Raw genomic sequence first — 23,069 nt, forward strand, 5'->3', positions numbered from 1 at the left:
TTACGCGCACCTTGACTAATCCTGCTTGACTAATCCTGCGAAAGACGATACATAGGAAGAAAAAGAAACCTGGATCTCGGACAGTGCCATGAACAAGGTAATTGTTAGAAAGAAGGAGCTTAACAAGCCATGAAGCAATGTAGCCACCAGCACCTGTTACACAAACCGTTCCTTTTTCTGCCATTACAACTAGATCATCCACAACCAAACAAACAAATGTCTTTGGTTCCTGGTTTTCAAGAACTTTAGATTAGGATGGTTTGTTTTTGGTAAACTACATTCTATAAATATGTACAAGTCTTGCCTCCTGCAGGCTGCAGATGCTTATTAATCGCGTCATGGGCAGGCATGTGTCTGATTTGATTTTTTGTTAATTAAAATAAGAATAAAAACCATGATAACAAATAAACCATTGTCACATAAGTTAGCCGATTTTTCAAAAATTTACCATAATTTATTTTGACCGATTCGATAAATTACTGATAAAGTATTTAATTTAACAAAAAGTATCCGATAAATCATAAATCAATAACCCAATTAATTAGTTTTGATTTCCAAAATTGATAAATCTAAGCGGAATCATTTAAAAATTTATACATGTTATTAATTTAGTACAAAACACATGAGCACAAACACAAGAAAGTTGCACATGAATGGCAAGAGCTTTGAAAGATCTCCTTAGACTAAAGACCCATCATCCTCTTCTTCTCTCTCAATCTAAACATTCTCTCTCTTTCTCTTCAACACCATCTTCAATCAACACAACAACTCCCTCAATCAATCATATTCTACACCTTCTCAAAACATGTCAAAACATGACCCATCTCTATCAAATCCAAGCCCACTTAACAACTTCATCTCTCCTTCAAAACCCATCTTTTTCTTCAAGAATCTTGAATCTTTCTGCACAATATGCTCACATTGATTACACATTGTTGTTGTTTAAATGTCTTGATTTTCCTGATACTTTTTGTTATAATATTGTTTTAAAGGCTTGTGCTTTGAGTTGTGTACCTCATAAAGTTGTGGTTTTTTACTTTGATATGCTTAAAAATGGAGTCTTTTCTAATAGTTATACTTTTGTTTCACTTTTTAAAGCTTGTGTTCAAATGGGGTGTGTAGAAATTGGGCTTAAATGTCATGGACAAGCTGTTAAGAATGGTGTTGATTGGGTTTTGCAAGTTGAGAATTGTTTGATTCATATGTATGGTTGTTTTGGGCTTATTGATGTTGCTAAGAGGTTGTTTGTTAAAATGTTTGTGAGAGACTTGGTGTCATGGAATAGTATGGTTGATGCTTTTGTGAAAGTTGGTGATTTGAGTAGTGCACATAAACTTTTTGATTGTATGCCTTATAAGAATGTCATTTCTTGGAATGTTTTGATTTCGGGTTATTTGAGTGGTGGGAATCCAGGGTGTGGGTTGAAGTTGTTTCGGGAAATGGCGGTGTTGAGATTTAAAGGTAATGATACGACTATAGTGAGTGTTGTTACTGCTTGTGGTAGATCGGCTAGAATCAAAGAAGGAAAATCTGTTCATGGACATCTTATTAGGACATTTTTGAGGTCGAGTCTAATTATTAATACAGCCTTGATAGATATGTATAGCAAGTGTCGAAGAACAGACATTGGTTCCAAGGTGTTTGAAAGGTTACATACTAGAAATTTAGTTTGTTGGAATGCAATGATTTTGGGACACTGTCTTCATGGGAATCCAAGGGACGGGCTTGAGTTATTTGCTCAAATGCACCCTAAAACTAGGCTAATAGTTTGTACAATTGACTACGATGATAGCGTGGATGATAGTGTGGAGCTATGTGAAGTGCTGCTTCCTGATGAAGTGACATACATAGGAGTTCTATGTGCTTGCCTGCGGGAAGGGCTTCTAAAACAAGGAATAGAATACTTCAAACAAATGACAGATGTTCTTGGCGTAAAGCCAAATTTCGCGCATTATTGGTGCATGGCAAATATTCTAGCCAGTTTTGGTCTAATGCAAGAGGCAGTGGAAATCTTAAGAAATATGCCATCATTTGCGGGATCACCTCCAGAGTTGACATTGTGGGCTGCGGTACTTGGTTTGTGCCGTTTTAAGGGAAATATGGTATTAGGAGAACAAATTGCAAAAACTTTGATTGATCAAGAACCGCAAAATCAGTCATATCATGCACTGCTAATGACTGTATATGCTGTGGCCGGACAATGGGAGGAAGTTGTTAGGACAAAGGAAACAATGAAAGAAAGAGGGTTTAAGAAATTGCCAGGCTATACTCTTGCAGATTTGAAGTCTATTGTCGACAACCTTGAGGTGGGAAATGAACTACATGATAGATATATACAACATGTCGACATGGAAATTGACCAGTAATTCTTGACAGAAACAATACTCCACGTGGAAATCTCCTATTCGAGAATTCCACTCGAGAAAAAAGGATTTGGATCCCTCTTTTTTCTGGATGGCACCTTGATTGCTGATGTTCAAGTTTAAGGCTTCGTGGTGTTTTCTGAGTATTAAAATTGTTGTAGCATGCAACTGAAGTTCTTTTGAAATGATAGCTATGATCTCTGCGAGTGAGAGAAACAGAACCAAACATCCATTTCTTGATGAATTGGAGAGTAAATAATTTGGCAGAGAAGGATGATTGATGTTGTCTTTTAAGACACAACTTCAATGGACGACTGTCTAACAACCAAAGTTTAGTATTTGTTCAGCATTTTATAGCTACTGATACACAAATAAGGATTACTAAAGGCAGTTTATTGTAACATAGTGCCATGCATTCTTTTACATACTTTAGTCTTCACACATAGAAGTATAAGATCTTTGAATTGATCACTTTACTCATCTCCAAGCATGTAATTCCTGATCTAGTGGATTGTTTGAGATATTGAACGTGTTGATAAAAAAAATTACAAATGTTTTTAATTTACATGAATATTTTGTTATTTTTTATATCATAATATTAGAGTTATGACTACATTGTTCCGTGGGTTAAGAAACTTCACATTCTTTATTGTACAAAATCATGATGACGTGTATTATTTTGAATACAAGTATATGTACTTTTCTTATTTAAAAATCTAAATTATTTATTTTAAAACATTGTAAATTATATTTTATTAAGAATTGTGTGCAATACATTTTTCATTTTTCTTCATTCAAAAGTTACCGGACAAGAGTTGTGAAACATGTTTTTATGATTTTCAAATTTTTAATTTTTAGAAAACACGTAAAAATTGAGAATTTGAGAAAAATGTTCCAAAAGTTACATTCTAGTTAAAGACTTAAGGAGAAAAATAGAAAATGCATTTATTTAAATACAAAGATTAATTAGTGAAAAAGAGTATAGACTTTCTTTATATAATTTTGAATGTGTTTGGAACAGAGGTGTGGGTGAAGTCTGGGGAGTAGAGATTTGTTTAACTTAAAAAACTCGTTTTTTAAGAACTAAGTTGGACGGGTTGAGCTGAATCGAATTTTATTCGAAATTCATTTATTTAGAAAAAGTTTAGGATTTTATATGGAATTTTTGAAAAATCTGAATTTTATTCGAAAATTTAAGAAGAACTGAATTTTATCCGAACTTTTATCTTGAGTGGACCGGGATGGACTTTTATCGGAAGTTTTTAAAATTGAATTGTAAATTCAGATTTTTCACGTTTCAGATCGTATTGAATTTTTCAAAAAATAGAAAATCTATATAAATCTTGCAGAATATAAAATTCTTTCAAAATATTTTACGACCGATTTTTTAAACATCTTTAATTTCGAAAAAAGCAAGTTGAATATTCACCTATCCCAATTTTTTTACCAAATTTACATTCGAATTATCCGATCGAATTTCTCCATAGACAACTCATTCCTAGTGAGATTAGTAAACAAGCAAGATTGTTCGTACAAGGACAAAACAGGAAACATGTGATGAGTAGATAATAAAAAGTAAAAACAGTCTCGCTGTAATTAATCTGTAATTAATCGGGTGTATTCAATTGGGATTTTGAAGGATTTTAGAAATTATGGGTATTCAATTTAGATTTTAAATAATCCTTTAAAATCTGAAGGTGTTCAACAAGAATTGGATAAAGTCTTTTAAAATCTGACTGTATTCAATTTGGATTTTAAAAAATCAATCAAAATTTGGTGGTATTCAATTGAGATTTTAAAAAGTCCATCAAAATAAAAAAGTTGTGGATTTTGATGAATTTGCTATTACATTTTTACTATCTTGAAATCTGAGATTTTGATGGATTTCTGAAAAACTCCACAAAATCCACAAGACTCTACAAGATTTTGGATCAACTCTATTAAGATCTACGAAGAATTAAAATCAACGAAAATCAACGAAAATTTTTTAAAATCTATAAATTATTAACAATTATTTAAAATCTGAAATGAACCCTCTTTCTTAAACTTCTGTGCAAAAACCTTAAAACACAGAACACACACAGTAATAATAATATTTGCTCCAGTCAATTTCTTCTATATTTTAATTCGAAACCCTAATTTCGTTTAGCTCCAACTCAAATTGGGGGCTAATGGTGGTAATGATCTTGAGTGGTGAATCGATGTGTTTTCTCCTCTGTTGAATCCTTCATTTTATGATAGCTGCCTTCTACAACTACAAGCACTGCATTACTCCGGTACAAAAACTCGAAAACTCGAAAACTTGTTATGTATTTAGATTGTGCTTGTATATATAGTGCTTTAATTAAGATTTTGGATGCTTTTTCTGTTATTGATTTGTGTATGTGTATTTGTGTTTGTTTGAGTTTACTGTTTATTGATTCTAATTTGGGGATATGTTGAGGGAGTTCGAATGCTTGTGATTTCGTTGCGGTCTTTGCTATTCGTACTTAATTCTGGTATTTGCTATTAGTACAATATAAGTAACTTATAAGTTAGAAAATACGTACATTTCTCAGCTTACAAATTATTTATAAGACGTCCCAATCGAGGCTAACAACTGCTGCAACTTAGTACTTAATCTATGCGGATTAGGTAATTGTTCAAGAAGATTTGATGAGAGTCGGATTTTCGGTATTAGTGCTTGTAAGCTTCCTGTTCTGTTAATTCTAGTGTACATTTCACGTGTTAGGATGAAATGATGAGACCAACAATCTGAATGCTTATAAACTGATTATTTTTGGTATCTATTAAATATGATGAAGGCTTTCGAACAACGTTTGTAAAGACTGAAGTCTGTCGTTTCCGTAGTCAAGTACAACTTAGCAAATTATGTTGTACAAATCAAAACCCTAGATACTTTTTGTATCGAGACCAGATCCTTATTCCGATACTAACACACGTGAGTACAATCACTTGTTCACCTCTTCTTACCATAAAAACGTATGTACTGGGAAAGGGGTATTCATTAGACTACAAGACTAGGGATAAGCTAAAAGTATCTACTTTTATTACAGAAATGATAAGAATAACTATGTAAAGCGAAGATTTAAGTAAATCATAATTTGTTGTTCGAGCTTAACTATAGGTGATTTAATGGAGGGCGGAAGCCTTCAAAACAGGAGGCTCCATTAGTTAACTATTAATAGTCTGAAGCTCAGATAAATTGGCTACCATATACCAACTATAAGAAACAAAGGATGTGCACTTGTGGTGCACCCCTCACAAAGGATGAGAAACTATATAAAATCAATTACTGAATTCCAATATGCTAGAAGAGATACAAACAACTAAAAATGTTACACAGCGGCAATCCTGTGCTACTTGCCCATTGTGATAACTTGTATCTTGTCTGCAGGTTAAAACAGATATGCATAATAAACTAGATAATCATTTGCAACTAATAAAACTGTTATAAGTAAATAACGTTAGAAACTAGTACAGTAACTCGTGTATGAGCTATATATACATATAAGAATTAAAAATCTGAATTCATCAAGAACACAATAAGCCCTGAGCAAAAGCTCCACAGCTTCATCCATGGGGGTCTTGGAAGAAAAAACTTTAGAAACAAGTCCTAAACACTGGCCTCAAAAGTGGAGAACTTTCCGGCCATCAAGGAGAGCTCCGTAGCATTAACATCATCGACAATAAGAGGCAACCTCTGAAGGGTGCCAAGATCATCAGTAATGGAAAGGATAACCTCCTTGACAGATAAAGGCCGACTTGGTACAAAAGTGACGATTCAGGCAGAGTGAGAATATTCATTCCACTGCCAATACAAGCACAACGAATACTGTCAAGAACAGGCTTCCAGCATTTTCTGACAGAGCTCCTTGGCTTGCACAGAAATGATCGCCTTTGCTGAAGAGGACAGTGATTGGTGACATTGGGGTTGTCATCAAGATAAGATAGGGCTTTGGTAATTTAATGAAAATCGGATGATAGAGCTTTCAAATGACTTGGTTGACAGATTATAAATGCCTGAACCCTTTTTTTTCTTAGATATACAGTCCTACTACACTAAGCCAATTATGTTGCTGACATGCTGCTGCTTCATCCATGTGTGCCAGATATATGTTATGGTTCTGTTAATTTATTATTATTAAATAACACCTCTCTCAATGAACACATAAGGAAATTTATGTTATGTTACTTATTCGAGTCACTAGGATCGAATCATTGGTCTACTCCCTTAATAACAAATAAATAATATCTTATTTTTTTGATGAAATTGAATCCTCAATATTAGTTGAAATCTTGGGAGGATTGAGCTCTTTGATGAACAAATATTTCTCTATACTCTTACTATAGATATATATTTAATTTCAATTTTTATAGTATATAAACATTTACGCTTTGTACTAATATTAAAGAAGTCAATTTTTTTATTATTCTACTAGTACTTGCTTGCCGTGCTTTGCCTGAGCTTTGTAAATTTTTAAAAAATTCAAACTTTATTTTGTCATTTATTTAGTTAGGTAATGATACTTTATACTTTATATTTTATATATTTGTAATTAGTCTAATATTAGATTATAAGTTTTTACTTATGAATTGAATGGCAGGAAGATAGTAGTTGATAAATAGATGTAGTTTCTACACATTTTATTGTGAAATATTTTTCATTGATGAGGTAAATATTAATGGTCGTAGAAATGATAAGATTTCGTGTGAAAGAAATGACGTCAGCCTATGTTTTAGTTATAGAAACATACTTTGTTTTACCTATAGAAATATCGATAGATATACTTACATTTTTAGTTATTGGAATTGTTATAATTTGGGCACCCTTTTGAGAGACATCCAAAGGAAAAAAACATATTTGTTGCTATTGTTAGTTTTGTATTGTTGATAAACAAGTTATTAACAAAAAGGAAACAATTTTAAATGATATTTTATAAATCTCGAGCGCGCAAGGCAAAATTAAAATGATCCAAAATGGATTCATTTGAGAAATGAAAAAATGGAATCATTAGGTTGGTAAATTGAAATCTTTTAGATATAATATACACAATTTGTCTATATTAATGACCAATTACTTACCTGTCAAACATCACGCAACTAGAGTCACGAATTATTTATTTGTTAAATTAAATTTGCTTTCTATTTTTTTACCATAACAAGATAGCTAATGGTACTGTTTTTGGTAAATTTATCTATTACTACGGGAAATGAGAGTGAGTTTAAGGATGATCCTTGATGCAAACTTTCGCACCAATGGTGGTGGCACTAAGGATCTGCCCTTAGACCCATTTTAGAGTTAGTATTTTGTTGCCACATAGTTAGAAGGTGCTTTAGTATGCTCTCTGCCGCACTTTTATGTTATCACTTTACTCTGTGTACGGGAAATTTAACTTGGCCTCTACTATTACATCTTAGTTAAGTCCTTCTGTCAATTGATTTTTCTTACATGAGCAATCAATTATTTCTTTGTGAAGGTTACGGCTTATCATGAAAAGGTTATCTATTTATCACGAAGCTGAAGTCGATTCTGATATACATAGATGATTGGTGACATTTTACCGTTTCTGTTAGTGTGGTCCTCTGAACAATTTTTGTGACAAACTTGGCCAATCTTAATGGAGTGCAACAGGGATGAAGCCACAAGGGCCAAGGATATTGCTGAGAGGAGGTTTTTGGAAAAGGACTACACAGGGGCAAAAAAATTTGCATTAAAGGCCCAGAATCTATATCCTCAGCTGGATGGTATTTCTCAGCTGTTGGCAACATTAGATATATACATTTACTCGGAGAATAAAATCAATGAGGAAGTTGATTGGTACGGGGTTCTTGGTGTGAATCCATTGGATACTGAAGATGCCATACGGAAACAATATCGAAAGTTAGCTTTAATACTTCATCCTGATAAGAATAAAGCAAAAGGAGCTGATGGGGCTTTCAATCTTATATCACAAGCTTGGAATCTGTTGTCTGATAAAGCCAAAAGATCGGCGTATGACCAAGCTTTACACAATCAACCTCGATTTGGGGGATCATCGGTATTACCAGGGCAAAATGGTTTTTACAATTTTGCACAAGGTTCAAACATGAATGCTCCAAAGGATAATACTGCCTCTACCCCCTCGGCTTCTAATAAACAGAAACCAACATCTTCTCCATCTCACGACGAGAAACCAACTTCTCAGTCTCATCAACATAAATCCAATACAGTTCCTTCTTCATCTCATAAGCAGAGGCCACCTAATGCTCCTGCTAAATCTCACAAACGGAAGCGGGTGCCTATTGTGCCTGATCCGCCTCAAGAACCAAAGCAAACTACCTTTTGGACAGCATGTCATGGATGCAAGATGCAATATGAGTATCCTAGAATGTATATCAACCGTAATCTACTCTGTCCAAATTGCCGTGAGCCTTTTTTTTCATTTGAAATCGCACCACCTCCTGCAAAGAGGGAAACTGTAGCTCATCATCAGAAGTTTAGCAAGAGCAAATTGTCAGGAGTAAACAAGTCTGCAAGTGCAAATGTGACATCAGGAGATGGTGATAATCATGATAAATTCCAATGGGCTCCATTTTCTAAAACAGCTGCTGCTGCTTCTGCCGCTCAAGCAGCATGCGTGGTCCAGCATGCATATGAGAAGGTAAAGAGGGAGCGTGTAGAAGCACAGGCAGCAACTAAAAGAGAGGAGGCTTTGCGAAAAAAGAAGCATGCCTCTGACATGGCGGATGGCAGTTTATCAAATGAGAAATCTGATGATGACATGGAAGAGCTGGGCGATGATGTAATGTCTGAATATCTAAATTACATGGGTAATGGAGCAGGCAACTTACCTGGTCTTAAACAGTTTAATTTTAAACAACTTAAAGTTCGTAAATCCATGAAGCCTCCAAGGAACTGTGATTCCTCTAATGTCCAAAGTCTGCATCCTTTAACCATGAAGGCCAGGAAGGAAATTCTCAAGAGAGTGAAGGAATGGAATTCAACTCCTGTAACAAAATCATTATTAGCCAATGTAAGACTGATTGATAATGATTTAGAGAAGAAAAAGGACTATCAGATCATCAACGGGGTAAGAAAAACTGATACTAGCCAGACATTCCATGCATTAGATGAGAACCCTGCTAATAAGTCTATGCTTGGTGCTTTACGCGGTAAGATAGATAGGACGCCAATGTCAATGGAAGTTCCAAATTCAGATTTTTATGATTTTGACAAATATAGAAGTGAAAATTGTTTTGAAGAAAATCAAGTGTGGGCCGCGTATGACAATGATGGAATGCCGCGGTATTATGGCATGGTTGACCAAGTTCTATGTTTGGATCCGTTTGAGGTCAAGATAAATTGGCTTTGTTTTAAACACAACGGTGACTTGGGCACACTAGGTTGTATTGGTTTTGCTTTCTCCAAGACATGTGGTGATTTTACAGTAGGGAAACAGGAAATTATCGAGTCCGTCAATTCTTTCTCTCACAAGGTCAAGTGGACAAAAGGCTTGGAAGGGTGTGTTCAAATTTATCCCAGGATCGGAGATGTTTGGTGTCTTTACAAGAATTGGTCTCCAGAATGGAATGAGTTGACAGCAGATGAAATTTTACGTCAATATGATATAGTACAAATTCTAGACGATGCCTCCGACGAGGAAGGAAATTGCATTGTCGTGATTCCATTAGTGAAAGTTGCTGGGTTTAAGACCGTGTTTCACCCTCATTTGGACCACGACGAGATACGGAGGATTCCTAAAGGAGAAATATTTAGGTTTTCACATCAAATTCCTTCTCAGTTAATTACAGGTCCAGAAGTTCCATGGGTTTGCTTTGAACTAGATCCTGCGGCTACTCCTTCTCAATATCTGCATGTAATAGCTGATTCTGATTTTACCAGTGCAGAAATCACGGGAAATGAAGAAATTTTTTATCAACAAGATATACTAGTTGAGAGTGTTAAAAATTGTAAAACGGTGGAAGAGGATTTAGACGGGAAAGATATGTAAATTTGTTTTGAAAGGCTTTTTAGTCAATATATCTTGATTGAGAGATTTTTATGACAAGTACTAGAAAACTACCGGTCGATCATATTCTGTCAGTATTTATTAGTCTGCAATGCATTTTCATGAGTTATGTACAGCAGTTCGCAAACCGAGCCGCTCGCGAACAATGCTCGAGCTCGACTCGTTAGGGGTTCGGTTCGGCTCGGTTCGTTAAGGCTCGAATACAAAATATGTTCGTTAAGAAAATGAGCTCGAGCCGAGCTTTTGGCATGTTCGGCTCGAGCTCGGTTCGAACTTGGCTCGGTTCGGCTCGAGCTCGGCTCGATTTTTTTCTTCTAAAAAATAGTTATATATATATTTGATTATTATGAATTTTATTCAGATTTTTTTTAAATAATTTTAAATTATTGAACCATATAAATGTCAAAACATATATTTTAGTAATTTGAAAAAAATCCAGACATTAAAAATTAATTTTTTATTATGATATTTTAATAATTAACAAGTGATTTGACTATTACTGGTAGGTTGTAACTAATATTTATTTCCTAATTGGTGTTTCGATTTTTTTAAAATTATTTATAAACGATTCAACCATACGAATGTCAAGATCTATATATTTAAGTGATATAATAAAAATTTTAGGAAAAATGAATATATTTGGTTTGTTATTTTAACAATTAACCAGTAGTTTGACCAGTACTTTTATTTAGTCCTATATTGATGTTTCGATTTTTTTTAAAATATTTATGAATAATCCAACCGGACGGATGTTAAGATATATTAATTTTAGTGATACGACAAATTTTTTAGAAAAAAATAATTATATTTGGTTTATTATTTTAACAGTCAACCAGTGTTTTGACATATACTTGTAACTAGTGTTTAGTCTCGTATTAATGTTTCAATTTTTTTAAAAATATTTATGAATGATCCAACCGTACGGATGTTAAGACCGATATATTTTAATGATATGATAAAAAAATTTAAAAAAACTAAATTTATTTTGTTTGTTATTTTGATAATCAATCAATGGTTTGAATAATACTTGTAACTAGTGTTTAGTCTTATATTAATATTTAATTTTTTTTAAAGATAATTATAAATGATCCAACCGTATGGATGTTAAGATCTAATATTTTAGTGATATGACAAATTTTTAGAAAAAAATAAATATATTTGGTTTGTTATTTTGATAATCAACCAATGGTTTGAACAATACTTGTAACTAGTATTCCGTCTCGTATTAATATTTTGATTTTTTTAAAAAAATATTTATGAATGATCCAAACGTACGGATGTTATGATCTATATTTTTTAGTGACATGATAAAAAGTTTAGAAAAAATAAATTTATTTTGTTTGTTATTTTGATAATCAACCAATGGTTTGAACAATACTTGTAACTAGTGTTTAGTCTCGTATTAATATTTCAATTTTTTTAAAAATATTTATGAATGATCTAACTGTACGGATGTTAAGATCTAATATTTTAGTAATATGACAATTTTTTAGAAAAAAATAAATGTATTTGGTTTGTTATTTTGATAATCAAGCAATGGTTTGAACAATACATATTACTAGTGTTTAGTCTCATATTAATGTTTAAATTTGTAAGAAAATATTTATGAATGATCTAACCGTACGAATGTTAAGATCTATATATTTTAGTGATATGACAAAATTTTTAGGAAAAAATAGATGTATTTGGTTTGTTATTTTAACAGTCAACCGGTGTTTTGACCTATACTTGTAACTAGTGTTTAGTCTCGTATTAATGTTTCAATTTTTTTAAAAATATTTATAAATGACCCAACTGTACGGATGTTAAGATCTATATATTTTAATGATATGACAAAAAATTTAGAAAAAAAAATATTTTGTTTGTTATTTTGACAATCAACCAATGGTTTGAACAATACTTGTAACTAGTGTTTAGGCTCATATTAATATTTCATTTTTTAAAAAAAATATTTATGAATGATCCAACCGTACAGATGTTAGGATCAATATATTTTAGTGATATGACAAAATTTTTAGAAAAAAATAAAAGTATTTGGTTTGTTATTTTAACAGTCAACCGGGGTTTTGACCAGAATTTTTTACTTCAGCTCGGCTTGGCTCGTTTTGATGAAGAAAGCTCGTGTACGGCTCGGTTCGACTCAGCTCGATTTTGTTCGATAAAAACTCGTGTTCGGCTCGTTCGTTAACGAGATCGAGCTCGAACACGGTTTCCTGTTCGTAAAGAAAGCTCAGCTCGGTTTGCTTCTTCAGAGAAAAAACTAAAGCTCGGTTCGGTTCGATCAAAATTCGGCTCGGCTCGGTTCGTGAACAGCTCTAGACTTATCCATTTGACCGCAAAAAGTCAAATAAATCAAAAGTTATGGGACAGAAGGAGTATATTAACTACAGTGTTGAATATTCCCCCGTTTCAAAATAACTGTCCACTTTTCATGCTTAAGTGTTTTAATGATTAATAGTCTTGGCCGTTATTTTTGACATAATTATTGCAAGTTTTAAATTATTGCAACTATTATCTTTGTATTAATTTGGTTTAAATGATTTTGGTTTTATTTAAAAACGGAGTTACAAAGTTTAAGAAATTATCTAATCAATCATTTGCTTTGATAGGTAATTTTAATGAGTGCATTGAAGGTTTTTTATGTGTATCTTTTATGGGTACATATTTTGGCCTTTTAAAGGAAATAATGTGCAAATTTATATGGCTTATTTTTGGCCTTTTAGAGGTCTTTTTGAGAAAATCGTGTGTCAATTTATTGAGTTTGTTTGTGTCTAATTAAAATTTTCTTTTGTTAGATTTTATTTTATTTTTATGTATTATATGCAGTGTTCCAGAAATCGTTAGGCGTGCCAGGGCGGTAAGGGTCCCTTCGAGAGATTAATCGGCAAGTCGGAGATTAATCGGACCGATTAATCGGAACATTAATCGGACCGATTAATCGGAACATTAATCGGACCGATTAATCGGAACATTAATCGGACCGATTAATCGGAACATTAATCGGAAGGATATAAATATTATTTTTAATTTTTATAATTATATAATGATCAACATGTTAAATATTTGTTTGAAAAAAGAAATTAGAATGGTATTAAATAATATCTACCCATTTGACATGCGTTATGTACTAATTATTGAGTTTACAATATTAACTATATTTTAATTTAAAATTTTAAATTAATTATAATATGTTATTTTTATATTTTAAGTGAGAAAATAAATATATTAGATTACTTGTTATTTCTTACCAATACTTTATATTATAAATTGACATGATATTGTGTGAAATTATGAAATTAATGATTTAAAATTATAAAAACGTAAAAAAAAATATATTTTTAATTATTTTCCGCCTAGACTGCCTTGGACTGATTTTTGACCGCCTAGCCCGCCTAATCCCGATTTTGACCCGATTTTTTTGAAAAAACGCTTAAATCACCGCCTAGTTCCGAGTCGGGGTGTTTTACCACCACCTACGCCTAGGCGGCAACCTATACCGATTTTTAGAACACTGATTATATGTATATTTATTTTATTATAATAATTTTTTTTATAATTGTTAGGTCCCAATGTGTTTGTAGAAGGGGGTTTTTTTTTTTGAGTAAATCGTACTTGCATTCAAATATCAAGTTCTAACACATGGGAAATAAAATCAGGAGGAGTGGCATACCACTCTCCTTTATCTGACATAGAATAGGTAGCTCTAGCTAATTCATGTGCCACCTTATTCGCAGATCTAAATGCAAACTGAATAAGCACTTGATTTACGTGCTTTGATAAATGGACACAATCATCCACTATGGTTCCGAAAAAAGATTGATCTGGAGCTTTCTTACATGCCTGCACTACTGCCTTTGAATCAGTTTCAAACACACACCTTTCATACTGTAATTCAATGATCCATGACAGTGCTTCCTTTAGCGCAATAGCTTCTGCTTCTTTTGGTCTCCAGGCCCCCTCCATCTTTTTACACATAGCTCCCCTAAACATTCCTTGTTCATCTCTGATAACCGCACCACAACCAATGCTATTATCCTGGAACAATGCAGCGTCCACGTTAACTTTAAACCATCCTGCATTCGGTTTCTCCCACTCTCTTGCACCAACTTCTTGTCGATCATTTGTAGACGATAATTGAGCTTCTCTCCAATCTCTCAACAGGTTACTAGCTGCAGCCATAACTCCAAAGGCAGATCCATTTGCCCTTTCCCAAACCCATTTATTTCTTCTGTTCCACAGACCCCAACATAGCATTCCCATTTGCACACATTGCTCCCTTGAACACTTGTCAAATACCCTTCGAATCACCATAAAAGCTGAGTCGTGAGGCGAATGTTGCACCATCATAGACATTCCTGCCAGGGACCATACTGTTTTCGCAAATTCACATGAAAACAAGACATGTGTATCTGTCTCAGTTTCAGAGTGACACCAAATACTGATATTAACCTGCTTCGTTGCCAGTGCGTGAGCTGTAGGCAGACATGACTTACAAACTCGCCATAAAAAACTGGTAACCTTGCATGGTAACTTTAACGACCATAGCTTGGTCCAATACTGCTTAAACGCGTCCTCCGATTCACCTTGCAGCCAGCGATACCCACTTTTTACAGTAAATTCTCCTTTCTCATCTAGAATCCAAAACCATGAATCTGTGGTATCTTTCATCGGCAACGGGATATGTTTAATTAGCTCAGCATCTCGACTTTGGAAAATGTCATTAATTACATCATAATCCCATCTACGCCCGTCATCTTGCATTAAACTATGAATTCTGCTATCTTGAAGTTGCACAGGCATTGGAGTCATTACATATCCATTATTCACCTCCGGTAACCAAGGAACACCCCAAATATATGTATCCCTTCCATTCCCTATCCTTTTCCGAGCCCCTGCCTTAATTACCTCTATAGACGCCAAGATACTTCTCCAAACGTAACTTGGATTTGTTCCAACTTCAGCATCTAAGAAACTCGAATTAGGATAATACTTCGCCTTCATTATCGTAGAAGCTAATGGGTTAGATCCCTTAAGTAGTCTCCATCCCTGTTTAGCCAACATAGATAAATTGAACTTTCTTAACTCCCTAAGACCCAATCCACCACATTTTTTTGGCATACACATTTTACTCCATGCCATCCACTTCACTCCCTTACTATTTGCCCCATTCCCCCATAAGAAAGCATTCATTTTTCTTTCAATTTCCTCACACATGGTACTTGGAATTAAGAATAAACTCATCCAGAAACTTGGTAATGTTTGAGCTGAAGAGGACAGTAGAGTTACCTTCCCCGGACGTGACAATTCTTTGTTGTACCAACCCTTCAATCTTTACTGCACTCGATCAGTAAGAAATCCAAAGACCTCTGTTTTATTTCTGCCAACACACATAGGCATACCAAGGTACTTTCCAGGTTTTTGAACTTGTCTCACTGCGAAACTATCACATACCCCCACCCGATCATCATCAGACGTATTAGGACTGAATACGATTTCAGATTTATCATAATTTATAATCTGGCCAGACAATGCTTCATACCTCTGTAGTACACTCTTTAATATGCTTGCTTCTGACTTTGTTGCTTTAAGAAAGAAATAGCAATCGTCTGCAAAGAGTAAGTGAGAGATTGTTGGTGCATTTTTTGCAATTTTACACCCATGTAATAGACCGCACTCTTCATGCTTTCGAATCATTGCACTCAAACCTTCTGCACAAAGGATATACAGGTACGGAGAGATTGGATCCCCTTGTCGTATTCCTCGTTGAGGTATCACTTCCCCAAAAATTTCACCATTTCTTAGGAAACTATAAGAAACTGTTTTAATACATTGCATTACTCTTTTTATCCAGATAGCAGGAAACGCAAATCTTTCGAGCATCATTTCAATAAATGACCACTCCAACCGATCATAAGCTTTAGAGATGTCCACCTTCAATCCAGCTACTCCAACCTTCCCTTGTGTTTTCCTATGAATATAATGGTTGATCTCATATGCTATCAAAGCATTATCAGTTAGCAAACGACCTTCGATAAATGCACTTTGCTTTTCAGAAATAAGAGCATTTAACGTTGGTTTTAACCTGTTTGCCATTACTTTAGATAAAATTCGCATCAACACATTGCACAACGAGATAGGCCTAAGATCAGCCACTTTCTTTGGTTGCTTCACTTTGGGAATTAGACATACCAGAGTGCGATTCACATCAGCTGGTAGCTCTCCAGTTTCGAAAAAAGTTCTACAAAACTTAGTCACATCTCCTCCTACTATCTCCCAGTATGCTCGATAGAATCCTGGATTTAAGCCATCGATCCCAGGCGATTTATCTGAGTGCATAGCAAACACAGCACGTTTAACTTCCTCCTCCACTATAGGCGAGACAAGCAACTGGCTCTGCATATCTGAAACAACCGGAAGTTCAATTCTTGCTGGCAGACTTATTCCTGTACTTGTATTGCAGAACATATTATCAAAATAATCTGTGATAATCTCTTGAATTTCAGCATCCGTTTCCTTCCAATCCCTATTCTCATTTTTCAACTTTTTAATTTTGTTATGCTCCTTTCTTGTAGAAGCGAATTTATGAAAGAATCGGGTATTTTTCTCACCCTCACGGAGCCAAAACTGTTTGGCTCTTTGACGCCAAAAAATCTCTTGCTTTTCTAATAGTTTCAGGTAATGACACCGTGCAGTATCATATTTCTGAATCCCGAATATGTCTCTTCTGGAACGGTATCTTTGCATTTCCTTTCTATACTTCCCCATATTCAATTTCATCTCATGAATTAAACCCCCACCCCATTCTTCTAATTTCGTACAACATCTCATTATTTTTCCCATCAAATCTCCCCCATCTTCCTCTTCCCAACATGCTTGCACTATGTTTCTACATTCCCTATCCTTGATCCACATATTTTCAAACTTAAATCTTCGACCTCGTTGCACAAACACTTGTCTATTCAACTGCAGCAGTATGGGCATGTGGTCTGATGTCGTTACCTCTAGAATTTTCACTTCTGCTAACGGAAACATCTCGGTCCACCGACTTGTTGCCATTCCTCTATCCAATCTCTCTTGGATCCACGTTTCCTTTCCTCTTGATCTCTCCCATGTAAATATATCTCCAGAAAAACCCAAATCATGCAAGCCACAATCCATTATTGCCTCAGAAAATCCCTCCATCAATCTTCTATGTTGTCTTTGCCCCCCTCTCTTCTCATCCATCGAAACGATATCATTAAAGTCTCCTATTATACACCACGGTAATACTGAGGCTACAGAAAGGTCACGAAGCATATTCCAAGATTCAACACGTCTAGTTCTATCAGGAATGCCATAATACCCAGTATACCTCCACCTTCCAGTTTGTTCGTTATTGACCTCAAAATCTATAAAATTATTACAACTATTTGTAATTTGCACTGCTCCCTCATTTTTCCAGATCAAGGCAAGCCCTCCTCCATGACCTTGTACTTCGATAGCAAAACACCCTGCAAAATTTAATTTCTTACGAACTTTCTCTACCTGATTGCTTTTAACCAGAGTCTCACTAAGAAAGATGAGACTGGGCCTATACTGCTGATTGATATCCAACAGAAGTCTAACTGTTCGTGAGTCGGCCAGCCCACGACAGTTCCATGCTAAGAGACTCATAATATTTGGCGGGCCTGGACCCCAGGACCCGCCATTAGCAAGTTTTTTGACACATCTTTCGGTTGATTCTCATTTATTTGTAATAAATCCGGCCCGTTATTTTCTCCATGCTTGCCGTTATCAACCCGCTTTCTTTTAGGGTCAATCACTATATTCTCGTCATTAGATTCCTTGTATCCCTGAGTCACATCTTCTGTTACTTGCTGTTCCCTCAAATCACGTGATTTGACTAGGATCTCGCCAACCTCGCCACCAATCTCGTGAATCCTACCATCAACATCCATGAATCTCGCACCTCCCTGATTTCCACCATGGACGTTTGAAGCTTCCCCTTGCTGCTTCTGGGTACCCCATGCATCCTTTCCCCCATCTGTATTTCGAATCCACCTTGACCCTGTATTATTTTTCGCACCCCTGGACGGTGCACGTAACCAAGTTCCGTATGCCTTGTCTATCAGCTTCTCAGGATTTGCATAAACAACGTCACACTCCCTTTCAGAATGTCCTATGATACCACAAACAAAGCAAAATGTACCAAGTTTTTCATATTTAAAATTAATCCAACTCCAATTGTTTCCTTCTCGCTTTATCTTCAATCTTCGTTTCAGCGGCCTTTTTACATTCACTGCAACCCGAATTCTTATATATGGTTTCCAGCCTCCTTCAAACGTTGTTGGGTCTGATTTGACATACTTTCCCATTGCTGCACCTATGTTTTTCAAAATGTTCTCGGAGACGAAACCTCTTGGCATATCATATATTTGTATCCACATTTCCATATCTTGTATCTCAACCGCAGTTGGATCGTCCCCCATTTCCACTTGATGAAGTACCAGCATCGACTGTTCAAAGGACCAAGGCCCTCCTTCCATAACCTTTGCTACATCCAGTTTATGATAGAATATAAACGAGTATTTCCGATCTCCCATCTCATACACTTCCATTCCTTCTCTGGGCCGCCACAATGACGCCATTAGATTTTGCATAGCTTGAAAGTTGATATTTTTCTCTGTTAAAAATTTCCCCACCAGCATATATGTTGGCTTTTGTTCAACCACCTCATTATTTGCCACCACTATTTCATCCTCCTCTTCCTCTTCGATGACAAGATTTGCATACATATCTTCTAGCGATGCTTGAGAACGCGCCATTATACTCACGTAGGTTTTAGCAGAATAAAGATGAAGACAATGAACTTGATGTTGATGAACTTACTAAGAATAATGGATGTATAAAACTGTCATATAGACAGAGAGAAAACTGTCATATAGACAGAGAGAAAACCTTTGTAGAAGGGGGGGTTGAATACAAACGTTACCGAATAATCGAATAAATGCGGAATAAAAAATGTGAAACAAAATTCAAGTTAAATAAAAATATTATTAAACTTGAAAGGTGTTACAACAACTGTATCGATTACAAGGAATTAATCTCAAATTAATTATCACAAATTTAGAATAAATTCGACATGAACTTTTTCTATTTTTGCAATAATTAGAATCAAATGCTAAACGCGATTTGAGATTAAGTTCTAGGGATTTTGATCCGCTAGATTGTTACACAAGAACAAGATAAAGATTTCTAGTTGATTGGATTTAACTTTACAATCTAGAAATTGATCTTGAAGTTTGCAGAGAAGAATGTAATATTTGCTCTGCTTCTTTTTCTTTTGTTCTCGGATTCTGTATGTTGGATGGATAATTGAACTGCTGCTTGTCTGCTTCTTTTTAATCAACAGAATAGAATTGAACTGGCAAGACAATCCTGAGCTCAGCAAGACAATCGGTAGGACAATGGATTGAACTAGCAAGACAATCTGAATGAACTAGCATGACAATCAGAATGAACTAGCATGACAATCAGAATGAACTAGCAAGACAATCCTCCTCCTAGTGTAACTTTCGGTGAGACTATTGAAAATGGCCTAGCATGACAATCGGTATGACAATCCTGATTGTCATGCTAGTTCATTTTCAATAGTCTTGCTGATTTAAGACTGTTTTTAAACCAATTAAACTTCTGAAAATTCCTAAAATTAATTCTGAATTAATTAATCAATTAATTTAATTAATCAATAAATTAATCTTTGCAGATATAATTTATTTACTTAATTAAATTATATGACTTAATTAATTAATAGAGAATTAATACTAACCCTGAGCAGCATCCATTCTTCTGAAAATCACTGAGAATTATGAATCAATTCCGCCACTTCAACGTTGACACTCGATGTACTGTCTGGTTCATGAGTGACTAACTTCCGTGACGTTTCTTCATGTCTTGACTTTGATGCTTTGATTTTCTTCAGATTAAATCCTTGTAATTAATGATACTCTGACGAGATCTCTGTCACTTGATTAAATCCACGATCTTGATTTATATCACTGAGGCATGATCAACTTCTTGAACTTCTTCCAGTGAATTAACTCCTCAAGTCTGTAGATGAACCTTGTTTCTGAAACCTTTGACAGATATTACTTTGCGAGATCTCTCTGACGGTCGATCCACTATTTACTTATTACATTCTTATTTGAGTTGAGTTGAATCCTCGAATATACAAATAGGTCTATGACATATGACTTACAATCTCCCCCTATTTGTTTGTTAGACAATAACACACAAATACCTAGAGGATAACTCAACTAACAAATAAGAAAAAGATATAAACATACATGCAAAGTAAATAGCAGAAAAGTTCTGGATGAGATTTAACATTTTCCAGATTCCAAGTAGATGTTCCTCTAGACTGAACATATCTTCAAGTAGTTCCATCTTCATTTGTACAACCACATTTCCTGTTGAGAAGCCCATATCTCTTGCTTCTCCCCCTATGAGAATCAACTGATTAAAGAAGATCACCTTCGTTTTACCACCTCTCCCGTACAATAGGATCCGCAGATAAAAACCAATGGTACTCCCCTAACAGCTTCTTCCCTTACTAGGAAATCACCTTGTGTTTACCACCTCTCCCGTACAATAGGATCCGTAGTTACAAACAACAATGGTGTGGTGTAGTGTACATTTTTAGGATCTTTTTCTTCCTCCCTGCTATTTCTCCCCCTTAGTTGAGGAATCCTCCAAACTATTACTTAAGCTTTTATCTCCCCCTTAAAGAAGGAATGTATGCCGTCGTCTGAAGGAGTTCTCATATTTCACTTGGTTGGAAAAGAAATAACAAGTAGTTTCTCTTTCTTCCTCACTGTGAGTGTGTGATTCTGTTTAAGTGTACCTCACATGTGTTTCACTCTTCTCTCCACTCGTGTTTACACTCATTCTCACAAGTGTATCACTCTTCTCTCATAGCTCCATAATCCAGCTGTACCTGCAAGGAAAATCACCTTAGCCATCCTTAAGGAGGTCATAGGTGGTGCAATGAGAGTTCGCAAATCCCCATCCTTGTTAAACTCGTCAGATGAATCTGAGTCATAATCTACAAGTTGCTAGTTTCCCTTTTAGGGTTCCAGATTTGAATTCTGGGAAGGTAAACAATGATCCAAAGAATTTAGCATAAAGATCAAGGTTCCCTTCTAATGTCTGTGAAGACATTTTCTTGTGACTCATCAGGTAATATCTGAATCATTGTCAATAAGTTGCCGATCTGCACCTATGTCAGATCCACTATCCGCAGATGCATCCAGGGGATTTAAGCCTGGGGAGGTAGACACTGACCACTGACATATGGCTTTTGGATCAGTATCCTCTCCTAACACCTGTAAAGGCAATTGGTCCACTAACAAACCTTGAACAATCGAATCTGACCTTAAAATGGTCGAAACTCTTGTTTCCGTCAACTCATCCTTTGTGTGTGTAACCTTTCCTTGTGCATCAAGAATTGTTTATATTTGAAGTGGTGACACTACATCGGATACCTTGGCCGACAGGCAAATTTCAATAGACACACCCTGTTGAGAGAATGAATCTAGTAACTGTTTTTGTGCCTTTTCAGCCATTACATCTTTTTGAGAAGATGTATGGGGGCTAGCAGTTGTCTCGGTTTAAATACTACTCATCTATGTATGAGACAGAGCTACCGGGTTGACTACAGAACCTTCCTTATGTGGTGCACTAAGGCACTATCTCCCTCACGCTCATTCATACTATATTTAGTGGTAAGAGAGTGTTGGTTGGTTCTGTTTCTGTATTTGTCTTTACAGTCTGGGATAGACGTTGTGGGTTTTCAACCTCATGACTGTCAATGAAAGAAAGTCATTGGAGACTGAACCTGTATCACAAAATATATGGTAATAGAAAGAAAATGATTTACAATAGTGATTTCAAAAGATTTTACATGAAATAAGAAATCACTAATGTAGAAAGAAGTTTAATTTTTGTTTTTCAATATGAATGAGTTTTTGATAAAACATTGATCACTTAGGGTAAAGTCTAAGTAATTCTCATTCATGTCAAAGGCTTACAATCTAGTTGATTTTGATCCGCTAGATTGTTACACAAGAATAAGATAAAGATTTCTAGTTGATTGGATTTAACTTTACAATCTAGAAATTGATCTTGAAGTTTGCAGAGAAGAATGTAATATTTGCTCTGCTTCTTTTTCTTTTGTTCTCGGATTCTGTATGTTGGATGGATAATTGAACTGCTGCTTGTCTGCTTCTTTTTAATCAACAGAATAGAATTGAACTGGCAAGACAATCCTGAGCTCAGCAAGACAATCGGTAGGACAATGGATTGAACTAGCAAGACAATCTGAATGAACTAGCATGACAATCAGAATGAACTAGCATGACAATCAGAATGAACTAGCAAGACAATCCTCCTCCTAGTGTAACTTTCGGTGAGACTATTGAAAATGGCCTAGCATGACAATCGGTATGACAATCCTGATTGTCATGCTAGTTCATTTTCAATAGTCTTGCTGATTTAAGACTGTTTTTAAACCAATTAAACTTCTGAAAATTCCTAAAATTAATTCTGAATTAATTAATCAATTAATTTAATTAATCAATAAATTAATCTTTGCAGATATAATTTATTTACTTAATTAAATTATATGACTTAATTAATTAATAGAGAATTAATACTA

At 35.0% G+C, this 23,069-nt stretch overlaps 2 protein-coding genes across 2 annotated transcripts; both read left to right on the forward strand.

The window, feature by feature from the left end:
• The first annotated feature begins 621 nt into the window (after positions 1–621).
• On the forward strand, positions 622–2,908 carry LOC141713502 (pentatricopeptide repeat-containing protein At3g51320-like). Its single transcript, XM_074516938.1, has one exon. It carries the CDS (start codon positions 654–656, stop codon positions 2,364–2,366), a length of 1,713 nt encoding a protein of 570 aa, XP_074373039.1. The 5' UTR covers positions 622–653; the 3' UTR covers positions 2,367–2,908.
• A 1,514-nt stretch (positions 2,909–4,422) lies between these two features.
• On the forward strand, positions 4,423–10,467 carry LOC141713503 (uncharacterized). Its single transcript, XM_074516939.1, has 2 exons — positions 4,423–4,639; positions 7,844–10,467. The coding sequence occupies exon 2, from the start codon at positions 7,985–7,987 to the stop codon at positions 10,355–10,357; it is 2,373 nt and encodes a 790-aa protein (XP_074373040.1). The 5' UTR covers positions 4,423–4,639; positions 7,844–7,984; the 3' UTR covers positions 10,358–10,467.
• The last annotated feature ends 12,602 nt before the right edge of the window (positions 10,468–23,069 follow it).

Source organism: Apium graveolens, chromosome 3, assembly GCF_009905375.1.
Source record: "Apium graveolens cultivar Ventura chromosome 3, ASM990537v1, whole genome shotgun sequence".
NCBI classification, from domain to species: Eukaryota; Viridiplantae; Streptophyta; class Magnoliopsida; order Apiales; family Apiaceae; genus Apium; species Apium graveolens.